Source organism: Neomonachus schauinslandi, chromosome 4 (assembly GCF_002201575.2).
Source record: "Neomonachus schauinslandi chromosome 4, ASM220157v2, whole genome shotgun sequence".
NCBI classification, from domain to species: Eukaryota; Metazoa; Chordata; class Mammalia; order Carnivora; family Phocidae; genus Neomonachus; species Neomonachus schauinslandi.
The window spans coordinates 41,788,664-41,808,973 of record NC_058406.1 but is presented as its reverse complement, the minus strand read 5'-3'; the positions used below and the strand labels follow the sequence as shown (position 1 = coordinate 41,808,973).

General features: G+C 56.0%; 1 protein-coding gene across 3 annotated transcripts in view; it reads left to right on the top strand.

Moving 5' to 3' along the window:
• The window catches only part of LRP8 (LDL receptor related protein 8), a 74,639-nt gene that overhangs the window by 45,099 nt on the left and 9,230 nt on the right, over nucleotides 1–20,310 (top strand). For 2 of the 3 annotated variants that reach the window (XM_021683916.1, XM_021683915.1), the window contains exons 5-15: nucleotides 1,872–2,252; nucleotides 3,142–3,264; nucleotides 7,393–7,512; nucleotides 7,602–7,727; nucleotides 10,550–10,724; nucleotides 12,748–12,975; nucleotides 15,698–15,816; nucleotides 16,068–16,207; nucleotides 17,647–17,788; nucleotides 18,986–19,138; nucleotides 20,003–20,227. In XM_021683916.1, the coding sequence (XP_021539591.1) occupies nucleotides 1,872–2,252; nucleotides 3,142–3,264; nucleotides 7,393–7,512; nucleotides 7,602–7,727; nucleotides 10,550–10,724; nucleotides 12,748–12,975; nucleotides 15,698–15,816; nucleotides 16,068–16,207; nucleotides 17,647–17,788; nucleotides 18,986–19,138; nucleotides 20,003–20,227 (1,932 nt within the window). The remainder of the gene's footprint in view (nucleotides 1–1,871; nucleotides 2,253–3,141; nucleotides 3,265–7,392; nucleotides 7,513–7,601; nucleotides 7,728–10,549; nucleotides 10,725–12,747; nucleotides 12,976–15,697; nucleotides 15,817–16,067; nucleotides 16,208–17,646; nucleotides 17,789–18,985; nucleotides 19,139–20,002; nucleotides 20,228–20,310) is intronic. The other variant, XM_044914032.1, reaches the window with a different exon arrangement.

Genomic DNA, 20,310 nt, shown 5'->3' with positions numbered 1-20,310 from the left:
CTTCCCTCCTTACTCCCCCCCCCACCCCATAATCAGATGCTTCCTCAGCTCTAAGGGCCATCAGCCGCTATTGCATGGGGTGGGAGTATCTCTAACTAGGCCATGTGGTGGCAGGCATGTTCCTCATTAATTATGCGAGACAGGGGAGGGTGGTTTGAAGGTCTTACTGGACGTCTCTGCTACAGCTCCCAACCACCTGGGCAGAGGAGAAAGAATTCTTCCTTCTCTCCCTCCCCAGAGCTGCTTCCAGTTGGGAGTGCTGGGAGTGGGGTCTCTGGATGCAGGTCTGAGAATATGGCTCTTGAAGCTATTGTCAACTTTAAAGCCTCAGGGAGAGCTCAGTGTAAGGAAGTGACTTAGTGAGTCCTTCCCCCCAGACACATGCAAGCTGAGTCTGGCAGGAAAGTGAGGAGCTAATCTAGGCATCTGCGTAATCTTGAGGGGCAGACATCACAAGGTAGTGTGTGCTCTCCCCACCAGTGCCCCAACATCCCAAAAGCCCAGAAGGGGGGAAAATGCAGCTGTCAGAAACTTGATAGAGCTGTCAGCAACACATGATGAGCTGCCTACATTGTGAAACTGAAGACATCATTCTATTTTATGTTCAATAACAATGAAAAATGACATTTTTCTATCAGAAAATAAAAAACAGACTCTTGGCGCCCCCACATGGAAAGATCTGGTGCTGCCACCACCATGTTAACCCAAGGCTGCAGCCCCCAGGCGTATCCATGGCCTCGGTGTAAGGAATGAAGAAGGGAGGAGATGAGGTCACTGCTCTGCTCTGATAACTGCCTACACTCCAGGAAAGGAGGAGCAAACCAGAAAGCTGAGAGGGGTCAGAGTAGGAGGGAAGAGCCCCAAACCTGGGTTCTGGTTCTGTGTGACTCTGGGCAAGTTGCTCCTCTCTGGGCCTCAGTTTCCCCATCTATAAACTAGCAGTTGGGCTGGTGGTCTCCAAAGCCCTCCCAGCCTCTGAGCTGAGTTGCTCACTAGAGAGAGGAAACCCAGGGCCCCAGGAAGGGCCACTGACCTGTGCCCTTAACTACTGCACATGCACACCCCCGCTGGCCCTGCACCCATTCACTCCACACCCGCCCCCTGCAGGGACCTCTGTGCCAGGCCCTCCAGTCGAAGCTGGGTCTCAGAGCCGGTCCCCATGCAGTAGTCGTGAGGGAGACAGGACATGAGACCCAGACACTTGAGCATGCTGTGAAGGGCACGCAGAAGGAGAACAGAGGGAGAGGGAGGCTTCCCAAGTAGGAGCGCGTACAGTGTGTTATAAAAGAGGTGGACTTCGGGCCCCTGAAGGATGAGAACTCGTCACTGCGAAATGCAGACAGTGGTGGGCAGGAAGAGACAGGAAGTGGGCAGAGGGGAAGAGCTTGGGTGAAGGCCTGGAGGTGAGGAGGTGGGCGAATGGCCTAGTATGGGTGAAGCCAGGGTGTGTGCGGCCGAGGTGTTCGGGTAGGGCAGTGGCTCTGTGCCAGTGGCCTTGGACGCCAGACCAGGGGACTGAGCCGGGATGTGTGGGCACATGGGGGTGGGGCAGGGCCAGAGCCTTGCCCTCAGGAAACAGCCCCAGACCTCGTGCCTTGGGGAAGGGTCGGTGTCCCGTCCGGTATCATTTCCTGGGACCATCACAAGGCCCTTGGAGACAGGCAGCGCCCCACCGCAATGCTAGCCGCCGCCGGACGGGAATGCTCGCTCCCAGTGAGGCTGCGAGGCTCAGGGAGGGGCAGGCGCGTCGCCCCAGGTCCCCGTGCATGGCCCCGGATCGGAAGTCCCCCGCCCCCCTCAGGGCGCCTGCGGCCTGAGGGCGAGCCTCAGGGCCCCCGCAGCAGGGCCGACCGGCTCTCTGTCCCGCGCAGTGTGCGCCCCGCACGAGTTCCAGTGCAGCAACCGATCCTGCCTGGCCGCCGTGTTCGTGTGCGACGGTGACGACGACTGCGGCGACGGCAGCGACGAGCGCGGCTGCGCCGACCCGGCCTGCGGGCCCCGCGAGTTCCGCTGCGGCGGCGGCGGCGCCTGCATCCCCGAGCGCTGGGTCTGCGACCGCCAGTTCGACTGCGAGGACCGCTCGGACGAGGCGGCCGAGCTGTGCGGCCGCGCGGGCCCCGGGGCCACCGCCGCGCCCGCCGCCTGCGCCGCCGCCGCCCAGTTCGCCTGCCGCAGCGGCGAGTGCGTGCACCTGGGCTGGCGCTGCGACGGCGACCGCGACTGCAAGGACAAGTCGGACGAGGCCGACTGCCGTAAGCCCCCGCCGCCCTGTGCACCCCATACCGCGCGGCCCCGCCGCCCTGGTTACCTGGGTTACGGTGGGACGCGGGCTTGGGGAAGGTGGAGCCCTTAGTTGGAGGTCCCCAGGCTCCTAAGTTCCGCAGCTCAGGTCTGAACCCAGAGGCCCAGGGTCTTCTCCGGTCCCGCCCTCCCTGTCCTGCCTCCCACCCCCTGCCCTTGCCCATTTCAGGCATTCACCTGCTAGCCCCAGTGCCAGAGACGCAGGTAGGCTCAGGAGTTGCCCCTGCCCTTCCTACCTGCTGGGCCTGCTTGTCCTTCATGGCCTCAATCCTCCCAGCTGGGCTGGGTCTCTCCCCCTGGGCTACCCTGAGCCACCCTCTCCTGCAGCACAGCCTATGCTGTGATGTCATCTGTTCATTCCTCAACCTCCCTTGGGCCCCTTGAGCTCCTAGGGGATGGGGAGCCTCCCAGTAGTCTCTGGGTTCTCCACGTCCCACATAGTGCCCGGCATGCAGACGGCGCTCAGGAAGGGTTTGCTGAAGGGATGAAGTCGTTAAGTAATGAGCACCAACACTCAAAAGAAGGCCATGGGTCTGTTGTGGGCAGGTGGCCCTGGGGAGACGTGGTGGGTGAGAAGACAGGAGACCTGAGTTTCAGCCCTGGCTCTGCCAGCCAGAGTGCTGTGTGATCCTGGGTGAGGCCTTCCCCCTCTCTGAGCTTCAGTCTCCCTATCTGTACGCTGCAAGTGCCCTGGCCAGGTGTCCTCTGAGGACTCCCAAGCTCAGCCACTGGTTCTGTTCTTGCTGAGGGTGGATATGGGCTGGGGCTGGGGACTGCGCGAGGAGAGCTGTCCCAACACCACATTGGCCCTGACCCTCCCTCTTTGCCCTCTCCTGGCAGCTCTGGGGACCTGCCGTGGGGACGAGTTCCAGTGTGGGGATGGGACTTGTGTCCCTACGATCAAGCGCTGCAACCAGGAACAGGACTGTCCGGACGGGAGTGATGAAGCTGGCTGCCTGCAGGGTGCGTGGGGTTGGAGGCAGAGGGGCGACACCCTCCCTGAGAGAGCCCTGAGCTCTCCCGGCTCCAGGGAGAGCAGAGTTTGGAGAGGTCTCCCCTTGGTCCCTAGGATGTGTCTTCCCCCAGAGCATCACTTGCCCCTAAATTACCCAGATTTACTCCCTGCGGTCCTACTGGCCCCAGAACAGGATTTTAAAGGACTTTGCAAAAGCTAAAAGAGGCCTAGGGGGACATGAAAAGGCACTGCAGGAAGTCCATCCCCACCATTTGTCCACGCCCAAGCCTCCGAGTGGCTTCTTTCCCAGCGTAAGCTGAGCCTCTGTCCCCAGGGAACGCCCTTCATTCTCAGATGACTCTCTGGTCATCACTCCCCACTTGCAGGAGCCAGGACCCTGACCATAGGTCATCTGGGGAAATGGATAAAAGGTTGGGCAGTGAGGTGGCCTCCCCTATGCAGGGCCTCTAGGGCACAGGTGGCCCTCAGATGGTCAGTCCAGTCCCCGGGGTCTCTGTAGGGCTCCTGCTTTTCTCTCTCAGGGCCCAGGACTGCCAGATCAGGCACAGACCCCCCCCCGCCCCCCGCCTCACCCAGCTAGATGATGCTTGGGTGTCCTCATTATCCCTGGGGTCCTGCCCTTCTGAGAGCAGAGCTCCCACCAGCCCTGTATTCACCTGTCTGTCCTGGGTCTTCTAGAGACTAGTGGGGACTGGGGCTGGAGCTCGGCTCGCCTCCCATGGACCCCGACCAGCCTAGCCCTCCCTGCCCAAGGTCTCACAGGTCCTGTCCACTCTCTTGTCCGGCCCGACAGAGTCAACATGTGAGGGTCCCCGCAGATTTCAGTGTAAGAGTGGCGAGTGCGTGGACGGCGGGAAAGTGTGTGACGCTCAGAGAGACTGCCGGGACTGGTCAGATGAGCCTCTGAAAGAGTGTGGTACAGTACCTGTCTCCTTCTGGCTGCTGGACTGACCCCCCCCCCAGCCCCCTCCTGGCATCTGGGCCGAGGCCTATGCCTGCCCCTCTGCACACATTCTGCTCTGACCCTCTCTCTGGACTCGTGCGCTGTCCTGTGGCCTCAGGCGGGAGTCTGCCTCTGGGGCCTCATTCTGCATCTCTGCAAATCGAGCTGCCTTTCCTTTCCAACCCAGACGCCCAGTTATGCTTCCTCTCACAAACTCGGCCTCTCCTCCTCACCCCTTCCACATTCAGACCTCTGAGTGTGTGCTCCCTCTGAAACTTTCCTCCTCAGTGATTTCTGCCTTGCTGACCTAGCCAGGGCCCTGGCCTCTGAGGCCTTCCAGCCCCCTGCAGGAATCCCTGCAGAGGGAGAGGTAGGGGACAGCAGGCAGGTAGCCAAGTGAGGTGCATCCCAAGGTCTGCCTTATCCTCACTCAGGCCTGGCCTGAGCCAGGTGGCCTTGGGATGCACCTCACTTGGCTACCTGCCTGCTACCCTCTATCCCCAAGGAGCTTGGACTTTCTGGGGCAAGACTTATAGGCTGGGCACGAGTAAGGGGTGGAATGAGGCAGCTATCCTAATGGCTAGAGCTGTCAGGGTGGGTTCCAGGCTAAAAAGAACGGGAGAGTCTGGGCTGTAGGTGAGGTGGGCATCCCACAGAACATGCTGGAAACCCAGTGTGGGCTCCACGAAGGTTCATTTCTGAGCTCAGGGGTTTGGACAGAGAATTCCTGGGAGGACAGAGCCTAGATCAAACCCTACCTTCCTGACAGACCCGTTTTCACTCAGCACCTCCCCTCCTGGGCACTCCAGGGAGTTTCATTCTCTAGAACTCCCCAGAAGCAGCATGTCTCCACCCCTGCTGGAGATTTTAAAATTGATTTTGAAAGGAAGAGTCGTTGGGTGAAGGTCACTCAGGCTGCACCTGAGCTGGCAGGACAGACACTCCTCTCGGGCCCTCCTGCTCTCTCAGAGACCCTGCCGGGAAAAGTCCCAGAGGAAGGAACCCGGGCAAAAGAGGGTAGGGAAGTGGAAGCAACTGAGCCTAACCCCCCACCCCACCCAGATTTGGAGTTAGCCAGGGACTGCTAACCTACTAAATCTCTTCTTTTTGGTCTTTTGCATGACACACCTAAGAGCAGTATGTATGCATGTATTTGTGTCTCTGTGTGGGGGAGAGGCCAAAGTCTGTGTCCATGGCTCCTCCTCTGAGTAAGGCAAGGGAACCGCTAGTCGTGTCTCTGTGGGTCCCTGCATCTGTGTGAACGTGTCTGTGGAGTCCACGGACCTGCCGCTGCCTCCGCACATCTGCTGGTGTGTGTGAGCATGCATGCAGGGACGCGCATGTGCTGGGGAGAGTGACTCTGCCCTTCCTTCCATGGCGGCCTCTGGACCACCAGCCCCCTCCTCCCCTGCAAGCACCCAGCAGAATCACCTCCAGGCTAGATGAATTGGGGAGGCCCAGGGGATCCCCTCCGGCCTCTGCCTTGGTGCTGGCCTTCCAGAGCAGGGTCAACAAGGTCCGGACCCACTCTCATTCTCTCGCCCGGATGCACCTCCGCGCTAGAGGACTCTGTGCTTTTCTCTTTCAGAGAAACCTGAGCCACTTCGAGCTCTCCCTTTTCCCTTTTCAGAGCCATCCTACATGTGCTAGTCTGTCAAGTGCTCAGTAAATACAGCTGTTGAGTTGCTGCTACCTACGGGGGGTGGGGGGTGGCAGTGAGTGGTGCATGAATGAGGCGGTGAGTGAGTGGTGAGCAGGTGGATGGATGGCACTGAGGGAATAATACAGTAAGGAGAGGTCAGGGAAGGCGTGGAGTGACGGAAGATTCCTGGAGGTGGTGCCCCACAGAGAGCCCTTCAAAGCTGCCGTGGCTCAGCCCATCCCAGGGGACTCTGGGCTGAGTCCCCCCCCCCCCCGCCAGACCCTCCAGTCATGGGGTTTCTGTGATCTTGTTCTTTCAGTTCCACCAGCATCCCGGGGAAACAGGAGGAGGCCCAGGGGTAAAGGGGAATCATCCCTCTGCATGGCTCAGGCTGCAGGTGGGGCACCCACAGCTGTGCATGGCCTGGGGTGGGCCACTCAGACCAGCTGTGTGCATGGCCACAGCTCGCTTAGCTCAGCTCCGCTTGGCTTGTCTGGAGTGGCGGTGCATGAGCCCGGTGGGTAGAAGGGTGGCAGGGCACCTTCTCTTGGCTTGCAGAATTAACCTGTGATTCCAAAGCCCAGAAGATGCTGTGAGAACATGGTGAGCCTTGGTGCTGGCCTCCCTAACCTCCCCTAGGACTCTGCCAGAGGGGGCGAGGGAACGGAGGATGGGGAGACCAGATGAGCTCCTGGCATCCCTTCAGCCCCTGCAGCAGTTGGTACTCCCAGGACCAGGCCTGTGACTGAGTGTAGGAAGAGGGACAGGTGCTGAGAGGGGAGAAGGTGGAAATAATCCATCATATTCCATGGTAGGAGAGAACTGACCGAGCAGCAGCTCTGTGTAGAAAAGGCTGGGGTCTTAGATAACCACAAGCTCAGTGGGTATAGCCTTTGTTGTTCAGACTCCCTCTGGGCAACAGCAGACTAGCCCTGGGCCCTGTCCAGGGAGGGACATGTGTCCAGAGGAAGGCACTTGAATGGCAGGGCACCAGAAATCAGTGCTTTAAGGAGATTCTGAGGGAGCCATCAGACTCTGGCCAACCCCACCCAGCAGAGGAGAGGGAGCAGAAGCTTTAGGAAGGCCAGTCTAGTGAGGAAGGCTCTCCTAAGAAGGAAGGGGGCTCCTAGAGGCTGTAGATGTTTAAGCAAGGGCATTTCAGAAGGGTTTCTTAATGTATCCTGAGGGTTGGGGGTGATCCCTGCACGATGAGGTCACAAGGAAGGAGGAGGTGAGACCCGTGTTTGTGAAAGGAGAGACCTTAGGCGGCCTAACTGCCTCCAGCCTCCAGGTAGACAGAGCCCTGACCTGGGAGACAAAGGACCTGAGTTCCACTCTGTCCCTGTCTTTGTGTCCGGCCCGGAGCCTCCTCTTGCCCAGTCACCTGGTTACTGACGCCGTGGCTCAGCATCCTGGCTCTGTGAGGGTCCTGCTGCCCTGAGTCTCTGCTTCAGCTCTAGGCCCAACCCCTGTCCTGCCCCCACCCTAGCCCGGGCTCCTGGACCCTCAGGAGCCTGTGTCCCTCTCCAGGGCTGAACGAGTGTCTGCACAACAATGGTGGCTGCTCCCACATCTGCACAGACCTCAAGATCGGCTTTGAGTGCACATGCCCAGCAGGCTACCAACTCCTAGACCAGAAGACCTGCGGTGGTGAGACCCTCCCCTCACCGCCCCCCGCACCCCCCAAGCAGAGGCGGAGCGCCCTGCCGGTTCTGACCTGTGTTCCGCCCCCCCCACAGACATTGACGAGTGTGAGGACCCCGATGCCTGCAGCCAGATCTGTGTCAACTACAAGGGCTACTTTAAGTGCGAGTGCCACCCTGGCTACGAGATGGACACGCTGACCAAGAACTGCAAGGCTGTTGGTATGGGCACCCCAAGGTGGGGGGCACGGGGGCAGCCCCGAGGGGACACAGAAAGCAGCCTGCTGCCACCTATGTGTGGAGCAGATGGGTATACGGGTGCGCGCGCGCACACACACACGAAGCACTCGGACTCTAAGTATACCTCACACACACAGCACATTGCACACGAACGCCCGCACAGACCCTGCCCAGAGCCACCCGGGATTGCAGAGATGGCACATGCAGCACGCGCAGCGTACAGACGCACACTGGCCCGTGCAGACGACGCACACAGCACAGATAGTCCCTGTGGAGCGCGTGACGTGCGCAGGCCAACATGTTGTCGTAGGCACGGGGCATTCGGCAGTAAGCAAAGCAGACACGGATCCCTGTGTGCCCTCCCGGGACTTACATCCTGGTGGATGGGACAGACAAGAAATCTGATCAATAAGTAAAATAGAGAGCATGGCAGATGGTGGTCATGGTTAAGGAGGAACACAACGTGGGGAAGGGGAGAGGGAAGTCTGGGGCGCGGGGTGGCAGGCAGGGCCATGGTTTTAGATGGAGCGGTCAAGGAATGACCTTCATGAGAGGAGGTGAAGGAAGGAGCCGTGCAGTTACCTGCAAGAGCCACACTTCAGGCCAAAGGGACAGCAAGTGCAAAGGCCCTACGGCCAGAGCGTGTGTGCTGTGTTCGGATGACAGCGTGGAAGCCGGCGTCGCTGGGGCAAGGAGCATAGGAGATGAAGTCAGCGAGGTGACTCCGGGCCGATCACAGGGCCTTCTAGGCCATTGTCAGGGCTGACTCTCGATTTCACCCCAAGCCAGGGGGAAGCCTTGGAGGGTTTTGAGTAGAGGAGGGGTGTGCTGTGCCTTCCATTTCCAAAGGCTTCCTGTGGCTGCTGTGCTGGGAGGAGGCCGTAGGGGGCACGGGAGGGAGCAGGGAAACCATTGAAGAGGTTTTGGGCCATAACCCAGAAGAGATGGTGGCTTGGACCAGGGTGTTGCAGTGCGAACAGTGCGAAGCAGACAGACTGGACATACTCTGAAGCTCAAGACTTATTCTGAAGCAACGGGATTCACGTACCAATTGAATGTGGGATGTGAGAGTTAAAAAAAAAAAAAATCAAAGATGACTGCAAGGTTTTTGGCCAAACAACTGGGGAAACAGGATTGCTATTTATGGAGCTGGGAAAGATGGTGCGAGAAGCAGGGTTGGGAGAACAGTACATTGATTTGGGCATGCTGAGTTTCCAAGAAAGCTATTCTGACATCCGAGCGGAGGTAGCGAGGAGGCAGCTGGACGTACGAGTCTGGAGCTCAGATGCGCACATACGATGCGCAGTGTGCGGATTGTAACAGGACAGCGGCCGCAGTAAGGGACACGAAGCCTGCAAACCCCAAAACGTACCCCAACTGCGCCAGACGCAACACGTTAGCGCCTCACGCGCCACGTGCAGCCTGTTCTCGCCACCCCCGACTCCCCCACGTGGGGCGCGTGTCATCCACACGCGGATTATGTACGTGCAGTGGAGACAACCCACAACTGCCCTGTAATCACAAGGCCCGCAGAGGAACATCTAAAGTGCAGTCACACACAAATCCCAACCATCCGCACACTGGGTTCCAATCACAGACCTCTCTCCGTAGAAACGGCCTCAAGATACCCTGTAACCCAGCTCCTGGCTTCCGGAGGATAGTGTCGCTGCTCTCGTTTTGGGATGAGGAAAATGGCACAGTCAGGGGCAGGGCTTTGAAGTCGGCTCTCCTTTCTCCTTCCTGCACCCGGAGTTCTGTTTCTCTGGACTCTCTGAGGGTATCACATCCTCCCCTCCCCCCTTCCCTGGCCCATCACCACACACAGGGCGCAGGCCATCACCTACCCGGCCCCCAGGGAACTCATTAGCCTGGCATAGATGCACAGTGACAGGGACCAGGTGGCCTGCTGAAGTGTCAGCTGGAAAACGGGGAAAAGGCCCATGCGGCTCCAGGTACAGGTATTGGTACCTGAGAGTAGCCCCATACATCTAACACGAGGCTGGAGGAGTGAAACCGGAGTTAAGTGCTGGTCCCTCACAGGCCTCTGGGGTAGTGACCCTCATACTGAGTAGCCAGGAATGTCTCGGTCACTAGTGATCTCCTAAAATATCCTCCTAAGTCTAAAAACGACTTGTGTGTGCATGGATAGTCGTGTGTTGTCTCCATTGCACGTATATAATCTGTGCTGTATATCGCACATATCCCATCCCTGCCACTGTTTCAGAGTGAAGGGCAAACTCTGCACCCAGCTCCCAGGACCCTTCCTGATCCCTGCCAGCCTCTGAAGCTTCATCTGTTGTCATGTCCCCAAACACATTCCGCATAAACTAAAGCCTCAGTCTTCAGGGAGAGGAGTCTGAGCCTGTGTCTTCTCTTTTAAACCTCACCCTAGTTCTGATGTTCGTCCTCGCACTCCAGCCTCAGTCCCCTTCCTAAAACACTTAATGCTCACATGGCCCCTTTGTGAACTATTGCAGTAGGTCCCTAAGCAGGGGAGTTGGGGAGCAGTGCATTCTAGGTAGAGGGGACCACTTGAGTAAGGGCCCAGGCAGCCAGGCCCCGCCGTGGCTAGGTCATAATAGGTGGTCTGGTGGCTGGAGTCAAGGTGTATTAGGGGTGAGTGGTGAGGCTAGGCAGGGAGCTTGGGGTCACACCACAGAAGGCCTTCAGTGTAAGCCTAGGAGGAAATAGGGGGAGTGTGTGTCTAGTAAAAAGAATACAGATCCTTCCGTTATATATGGTACTTTGCATCTTAAGCCCCGCCTTTTGCACTGACCCGTCCTCTCAACCTTCCCGCGTGCTAGCTGGCAGAAGCCCGTCGCTGATCTTCACCAACCGGCATGAAGTGCGGAGGATAGACCTGGTGAAGCGGGACTACTCGCGCCTCATCCCCATGCTCAAGAACGTCGTGGCACTGGATGTCGAAGTTGCCACCAATCGCATCTACTGGTGTGACCTCTCCTACCGCAAGATCTACAGGTGAGCAGTGGCAGGTGTCCCGCAGCCAGGCCTGGGCGGGGGCGGGGGCCTGACAGGAGGGGGGGGGCCTCTGAGCCCCCTCCACCTCCAGGATCCCCAGGGGACAGATGGGGACTTGCGAAAGGATGCAGGATCACAGGGGATATGGAACTGCCAGGTCTTCTCCTACCCCAGGGCTGGCCGAGGCCCAGAGCTCTGTGGGGAGAGCAGCTTTGAGCCCACACCCCTGGGCTCTGACTGACCTCTGGCGGCCCGGCGGGGCAGTGCAAGACACAGGAACCGTTCCCCCAGGCCAGGAAGGAAGAAGCTCTGGCTTCGATGAGGACATTTGAAGCAGCCCATGTATCTGTGTGTTGGATCCTGGGGATGACTCAGTCAAAGATGACTCAGACCTGTCACTCATGACATAGTGACATCTATTATGCTGATCCTGAGAGAAAAGTACAGAGGGGGCCTCCTACCCAATCTGGGGTGTCAGGGAGCTCTTCCTGGATGGCACTGTCCCCGGTCCAGCCCTTTACTTTGTCTGACATCATAGGCAGTGGACTTCGGCTCTCCAGAAGGCCCCTCACACACACAAGGAGGTCCTCCCATAGGTCTTTCTCAAATCCCACAAGCCTGCCTCCCTATCCAGGCCCCTTTTTGGACGTCATGTCCTTTCTTTGTCCTGAGATCCATATGGCAGGACTGCCAATGACCAGGCATGGGGTAGACTGTTAAAAGAATGATGGGATGGATGAATGGATGGATGGATGGATGGATGGAGGCAGATATACCAAGTGTTACTCACTGACAGCTAGAAGCATACCACACCCCCAACACACAGACACGTACTCAGTTTGCACTCACACACAGAAGCAGCTAGAGCCATATCTGCCCCACTGTTATGCCTGGAAGAGGCAGGATTTGATGACAGACTGGGTATGGGGCCAAAGGAGGTGCATTCTGGGAGTTTCAGATTTCCGGCTTGGGAGATTGTGTGGCTGGTGCTGCCATTCTGTGAGTTGGGAGCAGTGGATCGGGTAGGGTGTGGGCCATTCGGGCTGGCTGAGGGGAGGGGAATGGGGGTGGGCGGTTTGGGACACGTTGAGTTCAAGGTATCTGTGGGACATCCAAGGGTGCCAGTTGGCTTTACAGTCTGGAGCTTAAGAGAGTGGTCAGGATGGGAGAGTCAGAGTTATGGGTGGCAGTGGGCACTGTGGATCTAATCAACCAGAGGGAGGATGTGGGGGAGGAGAGAGCCTTGGGAAAAACAGCATTTGGGAGACAGAAAGTCCTGGTAGTAGTACCTCCTGAGTGTCCGCTGTGTTCTCAGCCCCTTCTCTCCGTTCTCACTGACACAGCCTTTCTGCAGACACTCTTCATCCCTCACCCAGCTGCTGTAATGATCCCCAAGCCAGTCTCCCTGCCTCCATTCCTCCCCTTCCAGTGCATCAGTGCCACAGTGATCCAACATGCCTTTCTGACCATGACCTGTCACCTGCTCAGTCACTCCCTCCAGAATAAAATCCTGACTGCCTAGCATGGCCTGCGGCCCCTGCCTACACTTACTTCCAGTCTGTATCCCACATACTCAGCTCTGCCCCCACCGAATGCCTCACTGTTCCAGAACACACACCTCTGGACACTCGCACATGCCATTCCTTCCGCTTTCTGTTCCTTGTGCTCCTGGTGAGCTAGTCTTTTCCGGACTCAACTACAGAGCCTCCTCCAGCCCTCCAGGATAATGGAGTCTCCGTTTCTTGGCTGCTAGAGTCTCTGATGCTTTCCGTAATCACGTTGTACTGTGATTCCCTGGCTATAAATCCCTGTCCCCCACTAAACTGAGCTCCTCCAGTCCAGGGGCTGTGGCAGATTCAAGCCTGTATGCTTGCCCCTGGTGGCCCAGGAACTAGCCAAGTTCCTCTAAAATCCACTGCCATGGCCTAGAGGGGAGGGGGCTCTGGGGGAAGGGTGCCCAGGCAGGTCCAGATGGACCCATGGGTAGAACACCTGCCCCATGGCCAACTCTGGTTGCTCCTAGCGCCTACATGGACAAGGCCAGCGACCCAGCAGAGCAGGAGGTCCTCATGGATGAGCAGCTGCACTCTCCAGAGGGCCTGGCGGTGGACTGGGTCCACAAGCACATCTACTGGACTGACTCAGGCAATAAGACCATCTCTGTGGCCACAATTGATGGCGGCCGCCGCTGCACTCTCTTCAGCCGTGACCTCAGTGAACCCCGGGCCATCGCAGTCGACCCCCTGAGAGGGTGAGTGTTCCCACCCAAACTTCCCATTCTCCCTGAGTAGGCACTCAGTCCTCCTGTGTCTGTCATAAGAGCTATCTTGAGGACTTTGGAAGGCCCTGGGCCACTCAGACGGCCCAAGGGAAGAAAGTCTGTGTGGGCCCCTCAGACTATTAACCCCTGACCAAGGGCTCTTTGGGCACTGGTCACCAGGGTTCTCCTGGACTCTGCCACTCACTCATCATATCATAGAATCAGTGCATCGCAGAGCAGAGTCGGGCTCTAGAGATTGCCTAGTAAAAGCTCCTGGGCCTGGACAGGGAGCTCGTTATTTCCCACAGAGGCCGTTTCATTTCAAGGCAGCTCTGTCTATTAGAAAGTGTTCAGGATTTTTTTTTTTCTCAGATCCCCAAATCTGCCTAACTTTGACTTTCTCCATTGGCTTCTGGAGTTACATCAAACATGGTTACTCCCTGCCCCGCAGGACAGCCAGCAAGATAATGAGGACCCAGAGGGACCGGGTCTGCTCTTCTCCAGGCTGCCCACCCCTGGGCCCTCAGTCTCTGGGCCCCTCACCACCCAGGCTGCCCGGCTCTGGCCACACCTCCATTTCGGGGGTAGTGATTTTGAACAGAGCAGGCCCCCTCCCTCCCTTCCGCAGGAGGGATGTCCCAGGAAGGCATGGTTTTTCAGCAGCTGTAGTCATATTAAGTTTACCAGGATCACTAGCTTCTTCCTATTACTGTTTCTTTCATTGTAAACGGGGATAAGAAAACCTCCTTCTTCCAGTGAGGGCGGCCGGGGGCCACAGTGGCACCTGACAGAACGCGTGAGGCCTTGGGCAGGGACTGACAGCTGCGCTTTAATGAGCCCACACAGGAGCGCCCAGCATGGGACCAGGAACCCTACTGATGCTGAGTCGTCTCACTTAACCCCCACTTCAGCCCTGCTCCCTGTGTGTCCCCCCACACGTGGTTTCACCCAGCCCATCTCCAGTCCAGTGGATCTGTCCGAGGCCCAGCAGGAAACCCACCGCACACCCTAATTCAGATCATTTGAGGAGGGCTCACAAGGGGACTGTTTACAGAGGAGTGGGTGAGGTCTGATGCACTGTCCCTACCAGTGTGCCCTTAGCAGCCCTAGGCCTGAGGGGTAGGAGAATGGCCTGCGGCCCCCTGCCTACCCCTGCGGCAAGGGGTACCCGGGTTGGGAAGGAAGGAGGAGCATCTTCAGAGCAGTAGCCAGCCGGAGGCAACTTTGTAGAGAGGAGTCTGGAACAACCCTGACCTCAGTCTCTCCTTCCTCCTGCTGAGACATTTTGCTGAATGCAACGGGAAGTCAGAAGGCTAGGGAGCCAAGCCCGTTGATGTGGTTCACACATGGGTCAGGTATTTGGTGTACAGAGCAGAATGGGGATGGGTGGAGAGCGACTCCACGGCTGCTAACAGAAGCACTCAGCCCCCCAGCCCCAGGTCAGCCTTGGCTTGACACCAGGTCTCAGCAGAGGCAGTTTTAGAGAGAATGAAGCCTCCAGGCTTTAGAGTTCAGCTTGCATTTGTATATAAATTTGAAGGTTGGCCCCACTACTTATTAACAGCGTGATCTGAGGGAAGTCAACCCCTTTGAGCCACAATTTACTCATCTATAAAATAGGACTAATTACACTCTCCAGGGGCTGTGGTAGGGCTAGAATGAAAACATTATTTTGTCCAACAAATACTAAATAAGAGCCTGTTCTGGGTCACACATGAGCTACCTTCCAGGTACACAATGAGGAAACAAGACAGACAGCCTGCCCTCAGTGGAGCTTACAGACTAGTGGGGACAACAGACAGTAAAATACACCATACCACCCAAATGCACACAGAAATAACTAATTGTATAAGTGGTAGGAAGGCAAGAACGGGTGCTTTCAGAGATGATAACAGGGCAAACCTACTTATAGAGAAAGATTCTGTACAGCAAGGACATTCACACAGAAGGAGCCCGGGGATGGGTAGAGGCCCGAGGCTCTGTGAAGGCCTGTCCGATAAAGGCTTGGTGCCCTGGAGCCCCATGGGGCATGTGTGGGGTTTGGAAGGGTAGGGTGGTGGTGGGAGAGACAACCAAAGAGGAAGGCAGAGCTCTGTCAGCTGTGGGAAGGATTTGGGATTTTGTTTTAAGGGCAACAGGAGAAACCACCATAAAGTTTAGAAACTAGAGAGTGACAACTGATTTCCATTTCTGAGAGGTCATTTGCCTGCTCTAGAGGGACGGGAGTAGAGGGGCAGTGACGGCTGCCTTTGTAAGTACAGGAGGTGAAACCTCTCAGCTCTTTGCATAGCACACAGTAGGTACTCAATAAATGTTCGAGAAAGAAGAGAGAGAAACCCTGGGCCGAGTTCCAGCTGTGAGACCCCCTGGTAAGCCGCCCACTTTCTCCTCTATGGACCAGGAAAGTAAGAGAGGGTTGACGAGGGCCTTTCCTGCTCTGGCCTCTAGGGCTCCAGTTAGAGCTGCTGGAGTGGGAGAGAGGGGCTCAGACGCTGTTCAGCTGAGGCTGGGTGGACTCTCGGGGCTCTCAGATGAGGGGAAGCCAGCACAACTGCTAACTCTTAGATTCGATGGTTCCAATGAATTTCAGAGGCCTTCCCGGTCCCCACTGAGCATAATCTTCAACATTCAATGGGTCATTGAGCCCTGTGACCCAGACCGCCCTAACCCCACCCCCTGACTAAAATTCCAGTTGAGTTCTTCTCTCTTTTAGGTTCATGTATTGGTCTGACTGGGGGTACCAGGCCAAGATCGAGAAGTCTGGACTCAATGGTGTGGACCGGCAAACACTGGTATCAGACAACATTGAATGGCCCAATGGAATCACCCTGGGTGAGCCCTGCCTCCCCCTGGATTGGGGGCCTATCCCACTACCTGGCGCTGACTACCATCTGGAGCTCCATGGGTCTTGTGTTTATACCCCCTTATAGTGCCCATGCTTGTATTTCTGGATGGTTGCCCCAGGCTGGCCTCCATGGAGGCCTGGCCTGGAAATAAGGGTAGGGAAGTGGGCACAGAGGAGCAGAGATCCTGGTTGGGATCCCAACTCAAGACCCGATCCCCTGTCCTTTTTCCTCCCCAAGATTTGCTGAACCAGCGCTTGTATTGGGTGGACTCCAAGCTTCACCAACTATCCAGCATTGACCTCAGTGGAGGCAACAGGAAGATGCTGATTTCCTCCCCTGACTTCCTGAGCCATCCTTTCGGGATAGCTGTGTTTGAGGTGAGCCCCGGGAGGGGAGACATGGCCCTATCAGGAAGCTGAAGCCTAGAAAAGGCTTTTCAAATAGGATGGCTCTCTGAGACTTGTCCAAATGGAAACCAAGGCACAGGGAATCCAGCTGACTTGTGTGTACACAGTGTGTGAGCTGCCTGCACACAGAGGCCTGGCAGCCTGTTGTCCTGTGCTTCCTTCCCAAGACCCCTTTCAGAGCGCTTGTCACAGGTACGTTGCTAGACCACGTGTGTTTCCTCTCTGTACCCTCAGCGCCTGGCACTGTACCCCCATATACAGAAGATACCCAACAAAGGGAGGGAGGGAAGAAGGAATATACATTTCCTTAGAATCTACTGTTGGAAATAGCCTGAGAGAGGCTATTCAATTCAGCACCCTTCCACTGACCTTCGCTGGACTCTGGGGTCCTAGAAGTGAATCAGACATCGTCTCAGTCCTCACGAAGCTCCCCAGAGGGTGAAGCGTCCAACCCCTCCCGTGCCTGTGTTCTGACCCTAACAACCTTTCTCCTTGGGGAATGAGGAAGCCAGAACCAACCAAGGTCTCACCACATCGATCTCTTCCCCTACACTAACTCGGCCACCAAGGGGAGGGAAAGCAAGGGGACGGTGGTCTATGGTGGGCATTGGCCATATTTGCTTAGAGTGACATCACTCAGCACTGCTCTGAAATTGTGGGCAAAGCCCCGCCTCCAAGTCCAGCCCCTGCTTCGAAAGACAGGTGTGTTCAGACACACGTGTGTGTGCTCGTGCGTATGCGTGGCAGGTACGTGTAAAGTATATATGCATGTGTGTACATAAATGCATCCATTTACAAGCATGCATTTCTGTGTGTGCTGGTGCTTGTGAATATGTAAATACTTATAGCAAGCTTAGTTAAGTGTCTGTTTTGGTATAAGTGTGCTTTTGTGGGTACGTGTCCAGATCTGTGCATGAAACTGCATGGCTGTACCTGTAATTGTGGATTTGCCTGCAGATGCACCTGTAGGCTTATACGGACGAAGTGTTGGATGTATATTTACACGTGTACCCGGAGGCTGTAGGAGGACCTATTAGGGAATAGTCCTCAGTAGCTCATACATCCCCTCCAATCTTAGTCCCAGGCCCCGGCAATGGTAACAGTCATCGAGACCCAACTTTGGGTTTCTCCTGGGCTCCAGGAAGCAGGCCTAGCTCAGCATTAATGAGCAGTCTTCAGGACAAAGTGCAGAACCAACAAATAACCCTCTGTGACAGAAAGAACCAGAGTATATGCCAGAGATTAGAAGCTGAGAGCCCACCCCTCCACCCCCCATGAACGTGTGGACAGGAGAGCTCAGGGGAGATGCAAGGGCAGTTCTTGTGACAATGGTTTGGGACCAAGCCCTCAGACTGAGGTCATGCCTTTAGGCTCTAGACCTCCCATCCTCTGCATCTGTACCCCCACAGGACAAGGTGTTCTGGACAGACCTGGAGAATGAGGCCATTTTCAGTGCAAATCGGCTCAATGGCCTGGAAATCTCCGTCCTTGCTGAGAACCTGAATAACCCACATGACATTGTCATCTTCCATGAGCTGAAGCAGCCAAGAGGTGAGCCTTGCCTGGCCCCGGGTCCCCTGCCCACGCCCGCTCCCTGCACTAGTCAGGCTGCATGCACGTTCACGGAACGCAACGTCCCAGCACCCCCAGGACACATGGCAGCAGCCCCTCTCGTTGGGACCGTGCTTTGCTGTCACATTTTACCTCATTTCCTTCAGCTCTTGGTGAAATAAGGCTGGGTGTAAAAACCATGTAAAGTCCCATTTGTGCCTACAAAGAGTGGGTATTACTTTTCTCATTTAGGAAGCTGGGGCTCAGAAAGGTAAAATGACAGAACTAAAACCCAAACTCAGGTCCGTCTGATTCCAAGAGCTCTTTCTGCCATGAGGGAGCACGTTGCCTCTCTTTTATGATGGGTACCCATTTTGCAGCTGTATAAGCTAATGTATCCTAGGGCCATGGAGCCATCTGGCTCGTCGGTTAGGACCAGAAGCCAGGAATCCTGCTCCTCGGGCGCCCCGGGCTCTATTGCTAGGATATATGCTCAGTCTACCTGTAACTCAGCTGTGGCCACAGGGTGATGGTGGGAAGGCACAGGGGAGAGAGGAGATGAACTTGGTGCCTGATTCTAGACCTGGAAGGTTAAATAAGAAGGAGACATGGCATGTAGCATAGTGGGGGAAACACAGACTTTGGAATCCAATAGACCTCGGTTTAAATTCCGGCTGTAAAATTGCTAGAGTTATAACTTGGACCAGTTTGTGCTCTTTGAGCCTAGGCGTCTGGTATCTGTCATTCCGAGGCATGCACCCACCTCTCAGAGTTGTCATCAGGACTGAAGGAAAGTGGTAGGGGTGGGGCGGGGGGTGGGGAGGAACACCAGGTACAAGGCTGGGAGGTGCCCAATAAAAGCAGGCGAGAAGGGGGCGCCTGGGTGGCTCAGTCGTTAAGCGTCTGCCTTCAGCTCGGGTCATGATCCCGGGGTCCTGGGATCGAGCCCCGCATCGGGCTCCCTGCTCGGCGGGAGGCCTGCTTCTCCCTCTCCCGCTCCCCCTGCTTGTGTTCCCTCTCTCGCTGTGTCTCTGTCAAATAAATAAATAAATAATCTTTAAAAAAAAAAAAGTAGGCGAGAAGGCTTTTGGAGCAAGCCGAGTGGGAAGGACCTCATCCTCGGGAGAAGGGAGGACTTGGCATGTCTTGTCTTTGCTCCAGCGCTCTCCCTCTCTCCCTCTCTCTCTGTGCCATTAGCTGCAGATGCCTGCGAGCTGAGTGCCCAGCCCAATGGCGGCTGTGAGTACCTGTGCCTTCCTGCTCCTCAGATCTCCAGCCCCTCTCCCAAGTACACGTGTGCCTGTCCTGACACCATGTGGCTGGGCCCAGACATGAAGAGGTGCTACCGAGGTAGGCAGACCTACCAGGACGCTGGCCCCTGGCAATGTGAGACCCCTCCTGCTAAACTCCTCCCTTGGCTTCTGGAACGCCATATGCTCCCAGTTTTTGTCTGTCTTTTCTGGCTGCTTGTTGCCTCCTTTACTTTCCTTGAATGCTGGTGTCTCCCAGGGTCCTTCCAAGGCTTTCTCTTCTCACTTCCAAGAAAAAAATGCACGTATACATACAACATTTTAAATTCAATTTCATGGGGTTTCTGGAGTCTCTTGAAGACCTGAAATTAAGAATCCTTATCCCTATGGCTTCGGTTACTATTTCTATGCAGGTGACTGTGAGCTTGCCTATTCCTTACCTAGAACTGAACACAAGACATAGAAGCCCTTTCGTGGTATGACTGGGACTAATAGTTAATACTTCAACCGTATAAGTTTATATTCAGTGTCCAGTCTTGATACAGGGCTAAGGCCTTTGGTTTGAGCACAAATTGCTATATAAGATTTATGTATTGTGATTTCCAGGTTCAGTTGTTTAAAGTGGACTGAGAATTTAAATCTAGCAGTGTAACAATATACATGTAAAAACCCTTTTAGACTTACATGATTTCCCCCTCTCCCAGTCTTTTAGGGTGGTCTTGCCCACGCCTAATTCTATAGCCTTGTTTTAATGACTTGTCTTAAATCAATGTGCGGTATGAACACAAAGTGCTTGGGATTCAACTAAAGAAAAGGTCAGAGCCCATTCAGGAGGTTTAGGGAAGGCTTGGCATTTGAGCTGAGCCTTGAGGATAACTTCGTGTATAATTTGTAGAGGCAATAAGTTAGGCATAAAGCAAGAGAATTCTCTGTCCGAGTGACCTCCATGGCATTTCCCCTCCAGCACCTCAATCTACCTCAACTACGACGTTAGCTCCGACCACAACGAGGACACTAGCCGACACCACGAGAACCCCTGGGACCACTGTCCACAGCCTCACCTACCAGAACCGCAGCACAGAGACACCAAGCCTGGCAGCTGTGGTCCCAAGCTCAGTTGGTGTCCCCAGGGCTCCCAGCATCAAGCCATCTACCCCAAGCCCTGCGACCAGCAACCACTCCCAGCACTGTAAGGAAATGAGTTCTGAGTTCTTTCCTGACATGAGAGGGGCCTTTGGGAAGCCAGGATTGGGGGGGGGGGGGGGGGGGGGG